Source organism: Eucalyptus grandis, chromosome 10 (assembly GCF_016545825.1).
Source record: "Eucalyptus grandis isolate ANBG69807.140 chromosome 10, ASM1654582v1, whole genome shotgun sequence".
NCBI lineage: Eukaryota > Viridiplantae > Streptophyta > Magnoliopsida > Myrtales > Myrtaceae > Eucalyptus > Eucalyptus grandis.
Genome location: NC_052621.1, coordinates 35,781,923 through 35,789,684, shown reverse-complemented (window position 1 = coordinate 35,789,684; position 7,762 = coordinate 35,781,923). Strand labels below are relative to the sequence as shown.

General features: G+C 39.8%; 1 protein-coding gene across 1 annotated transcript; it reads right to left on the bottom strand.

Moving 5' to 3' along the window:
• Positions 1-3,361: 3,361 nt before the first annotated feature.
• LOC104423037 (abscisic acid receptor PYL2) lies at positions 3,362-4,178 on the bottom strand. The gene has a single exon (XM_010035494.3). It carries the CDS (start codon positions 4,122-4,124, stop codon positions 3,522-3,524), a length of 603 nt encoding a protein of 200 aa, XP_010033796.1. The 5' UTR covers positions 4,125-4,178; the 3' UTR covers positions 3,362-3,521.
• Between the last annotated feature and the right edge of the window lie 3,584 nt (positions 4,179-7,762).

Below are 7,762 nucleotides of genomic sequence, written 5' to 3'. Positions count from 1 at the left end.
TTGCTCAATGCCCTAGCATTGTTACAAATGACATGAATGCCTCCCTCACAGCCACGGTAACAAAGGAGAAGGTTCGCATTACTACCTTTCAGCTGGGCGCGAACAAGGCCCCGAGCCCAAATGGTCTGAACGGGCTGTTTTACCAATCAAATTAGGACACCCTATAGGATGAGCTATTTCTTTCGATTCAAATTTTTTTTCATTCAGGATTGATGCCCCCAGACCTTAATAAGACTAATGTGTCTTTGATACCGAAGATATCCCTTCTTGAAAGTTTGGACTATTATTGTCCTATCAGCCTCTATAATTATGCCAATAAAGTCATCTCCAAGGTCCTTGCAAATCGGCTGAAGCCTTTATTACCTCACTTGATTTCCACTAAACAAACTGCCTTTGTAAGTGGGCGACAGATCCAGAATAACATCCTTATGGTCCAGGAGATTCTCCATCAAACAAGAATACGAAAACAACGGCGAAATTTCCCGGCAATCTTAAAAATGGACATGCAGAAGGCATATGACAGGGTGGAATGAGATTTTCTAATGGCTTATCTACTCAGGTTAGGCTTCCATCCTACATGGGTTTAGTGGGTCTTTCAGTGCATATCAACAGTATCTATTAGTATAAAATTCAATGGCGAGCAACTGGAATATTTTCACCCGACGGAAGGACTTCGACAAGGCGACTCTTTGTCCCCTTATTTGTTTATTCTGCTGGCAAATCTCCTTTCAACCCTCATCCATCAAGCCATTGATATGGGACACTGAAGGGCATCAAACTTAACAGGTGGAGTCCTATTCTTTCCCATATGTTTTTCGCTGATGATGCTATATTCTTTCTAAATGGTACAATTAGAGAAAGTCAAAATCTGACCAATATTCTGAATCAATACCGCCTAGCCACGGGGCAGTCTATAAATAGGAATAAGTCTGGTATTTTCCTAAGTAAGGATTGTCCAAGGTGTCTCAAGGAAAATCTGGCTAGTGAACTAAGAATTCCTATGCTGGAAAGAACAGGCAAATACCTAGGCATCCCATCTGATTGGGGGCAATCCAAAGGAGAGATGTTTGCTTGGCTTTTGGGTAGAGTGACTACAAAGATGGAATGTTGGAAGGAGAATCTAATTTCTAAGGGCGGAAAGGAAGTTCTAATAAAGATTGTTGTGCAAGCCATACCCCAGTATGCAATGTCCGTTTTTAAAATACCTATATCCATTTGTAAATCTATTGAAAAGAAGATTGCCCATTTCTAGTGGCAGAATGATTGTCGGAAATTAGGGATTCATTAGAAACAATAGGATGTTTTAAAAAGCACAAAGGTGAAGAGAGGATTGGGTTTTCAAGATCTCGTTGCTTTCAACAAGGCCATGCTTGGAAAACAAGCATGGCGACTAGTTCAATAGCCATCCTCCCTGTGGAGTAAACTATTCAAGGCCCTCTATTTTCCATCAAAAGACTTTCATTATGCGGATAGAGGTGCCCGCCCTTCCTGGGGTTGGCAGAGCCTTTTGTCAGGAAGGGATGTCATTTTATCTAATCTTCTTTGGTCGGTTGGCGACGGAGATCAAAATCCATGAGGATAGATGGCTTCCTAGGGGAATTCTCGGCGGTCCAGCACAAAGAGAAGAACCAGAATTGGTGTCTGACCTACTGGTACAGAATTCAAACAACTGGAATGTGACTATTCTGAATAAATTTTATGATGAACAAACAACACAAGAGATTCTCAGAATTTTAGTGCGAGCTAATTTTGCAACAAACCGATTGGTATGGATAGCAGCAATCAACGGACAGTACTCAGTTAAAAGTGGTTATCACTCAATCAGGAAAGAATAAACAAGTACAATCACGCATCAAGCATCTTCCTCATATCAATAGCCCCCACAACTTTCGAAGAACATTTGGAAGCTTAAAGTAGCACCAAAGGTCAGGATTTTTCTCTGGTCTATTTGTCACAATGCATTGCCCACGAAAGATAATCTATTCCATCGTCGAATTAGCAATGATCTCATATGTACTTTATGCCTAAATCAACAACTTGAGTCGATTGAACATCTCCTACTGCTCTGCCCATGGACCAACTCAATATGGTCCCACCCTAACATTCGCATCCAGATTAACGCAACAGAAGTTCACTGCATGGACAAATGGATAGCAGATCATATAATACAAAAGAAAACCTCACTTGATTTGGAGACAGTTGTAGCAATGTTCTAGCAGGTCTAGAAGGCTCGAAATAGGGCCATCTTCTCTCAACATCGATCGGATTCGAACTATGTTGTCCAAGCTGCTCTCACCCAAGTTAAATTTGCCCAGAACTGTGCTTTGTCTTCGACGAGAACAGGAAAGAATCATGAAAGCCATGGCGACTTTTGGAAAACCCCTGATCTGGGCACTTTGAAAATAAATATTGATGGGGCTTACATTTCAGGTAATACAAAAGGATCTACAGCCTTTATTTGTAGGGATCACTCGGGGAAAATGCAAGAAGGCTTTACTAGGACTGTAGTTGTGTCTTCGCCCCTGCAGACAGAAACCCAGGCTATGATCGTTACCTTTCGCCACCTTCTGCAGCATGGAAAGACTAAAACGCCTCTGGTGATTCAATCGGACAGTCTTCTCTTGGTAGATTTCATTAACAACTAGCAAGAACCACCATGGGAGATCCGCACCCTTGCCCACGAAGCTGCTGCTCTTTGCCGTCGTTTTACCCTCCTTCAACTTAGGTTTTGCAAAAGGGAAGCAAACTCTGCAGCTGACTGGGCCGCAAAAGCCCACAGCAAGGGTTCCCTTTTACCTTCTTGGGCTGAATCCCCTCCCCCTCCTCTCCTTGACCTGCTTCTTTTGGATGCTCTAGCGGCGGGTTGTATTTTGCCCCTCTATCAATAATATTCTCCTTTCTGTCCCAAAAAATAAAAAGAACTACGAAAGTAATATGAAATCTTCTCAGTGCCATTGCTAAATTCCTTTACAATTTAAACTCGATCATGGGTAAGATGCCAAGATAGCAAGCTAGAGACACATAACGTCACCAGGCAAAATCCAATCAAATCCGACGTGCATAACATCATTTCCAGGTTCACATATATCTTCAGTTTGCATTCACTGAACTTTCATTTATATATTAAAGCTTCAATTCTCTCTCTATCTCTCTCTCTCTCTCTTTGGAGAACAGTCTAGGATGAGGATCAAGTTCGAGTAGTATATACCATGACTCACCGGTTCATAAAAATAACTAAAAGAGGTACGAGACAACCAAAACAAATTTTCCCCGAAAAGAACATGAGAAGTAAAAAGGCAGAAAAACATAGAATGCATGCACCGCCCCGATTTATATAATTTACTCTATAATGCATAGTAACTAGAGGAATCAAAATGGTACGCAATATATATAATTAAAGTGCAATGTACAGCAATTCGCACAAATAATTAGTAACATCCTTTACATTACAAGCAGTTTCTTCACGCAATCGGACGTTCATCATCGTCATCATGAGTCATCATCAGCACTTTTCATCACCATCATGCGTTTCCTCCTTCATCATTCTCTTTCTTCAAAGAAGCCATGACTATTTCTTCAAGCTTTTGCAGGTTCAGCTTCACTATGGTGTCAGCGAACAGCTTGGCGTCTTCACAAGTGTTTCCTTCAGGGATTTGCACGGCATAAGACTCCAAAACCAAAGTCACGACCTTCCTTTCTCCTTCAATCATCGTCACCTCATTCACCGAGGTCACCGAACGGTAGTCGCGAAGCCGGTGGTCGCCTCCAATAACCCTAAAGCTCAGCACGCGCCTCTCGTCGTCAAGGACCTCCAATCTCTCCATGCTCGTCGAGGCCGGCAGCCCCGAGACCACCGTGACGTCACGCACGCTCCCGACCCCGCCATCGCCTTCCCTCATATGGCAGCTCTTGATGAAGTGCTTGTACTTCCGAGGGTTCGTGAAGTCACGAACCAAGGGCCACACGCCATGGGCCGGCGCGTCGATGCGGCGTCCTATGAGGGACGTGCACGTGTTTGGGGCCGCCGTGCCGAGGGCGTGGTGGGTTTGGATGATGGATTTGAGCCTGGCTGAGTCTTGCGGCGAGAGTGCGTATTGAGAAGAAATCTCATCGCCAAGGTCCATACCTTTCCTTGTGTGCGGATCAGTTGTTTGGTATAGATTAGGCGGAAAAGGCAAGTGGGGAGGCTTTTATTATTGGACGGTGGTGGAGAGAGAGAGGAGGATTAGAAAAAGGAGATTATTCTCTGTCAAGAGGGTTCAAATGAGAAAAAAATTTAAGTACACAACACGTATAATATTTTCTTACGATATTCACATTTATCGCTATAAATTGAATAATTGGAAAATTTTCAGATTATTACTACTTATATTAATGGCGATGGAGGTGGATTGCGTAGCAAATATGTTACGTAGTCTACGCATCATGTGACATACTAGTCAATTATCATATTTGGGATACTTCAAGTTAGGGGCATTAATATCTGAAGGGGGAAATATCTAGGGTTTAATTAACAACCGAGTGATTTTCAATTGCCAGAGAAAAAACTGTCTGGTCTTTTTATTTGGTTCCTGAATATTGAAATGAGCTATATCAAATAATATAATAGATATGCAAGAATAGCAGTCGGCAGATGCCCCGTTTTACTTCTTTTTCTTTGTAGCAAGAAAATAATTAATACCACTCAAGAAGCAATTTTTTCCTTTATTATTTTATATCATCGAGATATTAGTAAAAGGAATATGGTAAATCTAGGTAAAGGTATCAAGTAAGAAATACTAAGGCTTGCCTCAAGTATTTTAGTAGATTTTTATACAACAATGCTAGAAGTATTAGGAGATTTTACTTAGAAGTGATTTAACAGCTTCATATTGGGTGTTAGGCACTTTTAGAATACATGTATTATACTGCATAACATCTCGACGTACGGTCGTGATTAGATAGCTTAAGTAATGTACTCACAATACGAAGCTTCCACTATTTTTCTTTTTTTAAATATTAACTGGGTGTTGGGCTTCTTAAAAGTGGTTTAACAGCTTCATATTGGGTATTAGAATAAACAAATTATACCACACAATATCGCAATGCGTAATCACAGCTGGATAGCTTAAATAACGTACTCATTCGATATGGAAGTTCCGATTTATTTATTTATTTATATTAATTGGGTGTCAAGCTCTTTAAGTACCCAACTAAATCCCAGCGAGCGTTGCAGTATCCCTACCCCATATATACACTGGATAATTATCAAAGATACACTGCTCTATCGCTCTTGGAGGTGGCAACAATAGATAGCTCAAGTGTGCAGATTTGAACTCAGATCTTGAGCGAGAACGACGAACCCGATTACCACTTGCCTTGTTATCAATTTATTTAAAGCACAAATTTTGGTAAACTTTTAGTACTTCTAAAATCGCTCGTTCATATGGTTCCTCTTCCCATAGTAGGTGTATAAGACCACTAGCCTTAATAGAAAATGTTAAATATATGAAATAATTTAGCCAATTAAAGATGAAAATTCGGTGGTTCATTGTACTGGCTAGCTACGCTTCTTGAGATGTGAAAATATATACTCAAAGTGCATTTTTGTTCGAGGTGACAATGCAGCAATGTTTAATATTACAAAAGCCAAATGCGCAGGTCCCAAAAATTCTCTAGAAAGGAATTTACCATTTGGCAACTTGATGATATCAAATTCATCATTTTCTATCACACCCGAGACTACGGACAAAGGGGCGTTATTGGGAGTTGACTTGGACTCAGATAAATTAAGGGTTTTGTATGTGCTTCTTTATTTGAAGAATAATATCTATTGATATTACGTTCATATAAGTGAGCCAATTGGTTCATGGGATTCTACTGTAATTAAAGCTCATTCTATTCCCAGTACACATAATTATCGACATAAAGCACCCAATGTAGCTCCAAAAAAAAAAAAATTAACAGAATCATGTCGTATTAAAGGTTCGAATAGGTTGACTAATATGCAATTTTAAAATAAAGTGCTCTTTAAGATATATGCATGTGGCCCCTGGCCATCATATGTGTATAGACTCTCTCTCTCTCTCATTACCTCTCAATATAAAACGTAGGTTGAAGCACAATTATTTAGTTGGATAATAAATATTGACAACTTGTGTTAATTTAAACCAATGCCAGTACATTTCACTCTTTTTTGAGTGGAATTGGAATTTGATTTTTTTATAGTTTTCTTTTTGTGGTCTCAGAACGACCACAATTCCATCGCCATTGATCGAGCTGTACGCATCTTTTCCAAATTTATTGTAATTAATTCCAATTTGCTGTGCATGAACCGCTTTAAGTGTTGTTTCTCTTTGTAGTAGGTTGTGATTTGACATGGCTTGTATCTGTGGAGACATTGATGTGTCTGCTAGGGCTCTCTCTCTCTCTCTCTCTCTCTCTCTCTCTCAGGAAAATGGGGAATAGTTTCCCTCAGCTATAGCATTAGATATTTTCGAATTTCAGTCAGATGTAATGAATATTTCTAAGATACGTACGTTCATTATTTAGCGACATTAACATAGCATTTATACCAATTTTTTTCCTGTCATTTAATTTTCCACTATATATGTGGTCCTTGATTAGATTAGGGCTCTAGCTATAGTGTATAGTGCCTGCCACAACAATTATGCCAATTTTCTGACCCAATAAATCAAGAATGCAAAATGGTCCTTTTATATACACTTTTTTTAAGTAGGGTTGGTCCCATTAATTCCCCCTAATCTAGCCAGCTTGAACGAGAGTTTCTAACTGTTCACAAAAAAGAGAGTATAATAAATATTAATGCCTTAGTCTAAAATAAGCATATTTAATTAACTTTCTAGCTAGATATATAACCCGAGATTTAGCTAATTTTTTCAATGCTGAAAAAGAAAGTCAATGGTTACAATGCAAGTTTTCAGCATTTTGTGAACATAAAGAAAGTCCCTACTTGAATATCCACTTGAGAAAGTACGGGTCAATGAAGTGGAAAATGACGTCTGCACAATTTGACTCGCTTTTAAAGATTGATGCACGGAATTAGTTTTTAAATGAGCCACAGACTTTAATGACAAAACCGCACGTATCCCAAGTTGTTTAATACCTACTTTAAAGTGTTTCGTATTATTAATCTCAGTTAATCAATATTTGGGCTCTTAATTCTAATCCGGTATTAGTGGGTACCAATCCATGCTATTCTGGAATCTCGTTATGTCTGCAGACAAAGTAAATGCCGCATTTGATAGGCCAGTTTAGCCTCCTCCTCGGAGACTAGAGATGGGATGCCCTCAAACTCTAGTGGTTTTGAGTACCCTATGTGTAACGATGGATTAATCCAAGAAAATGTCAACTTGCTGAGATGTCTGGCACAACCAAGTCTCGACCGGGATTCATTAGGCTCTGCACCCAATAGAGAGGTTCATATAAGTTCTCATTTGGGTTTGGACCTAAACAAATTCTTAAAGGGTTTGAGGAGAAAAAATAGGCGAGAGATCCGATTTGAGGTGGGAAACCGTCACAATGTCACCCTAGTATTTTCACTAATTTGAAAAGAAAAATTTGGATGGGAACTTAGAGGCCTTTTCGATGGGGAAGGTAGACTCATCAGCACTTTAGTATTGACTACTGCCAAGTAGGAGAGTATAGTAGCTCTCAGTGTCTAGAGTGAGTTGAGAGTGGGTGAAATGCCTACTACTATGTTGGCAAATCTCCGTTCAAGCCTTTCAACCAGCTGCCAACACAGTACGCACCCTTAGTTGAA

What these genes read in the sequence shown, in the direction of transcription:
- LOC104423037 (XM_010035494.3), bottom strand. Translation starts at nt 4,124, where the DNA reads ATGGACCTTGGCGATGAGATTTCTTCTCAATACGCACTCTCGCCGCAA.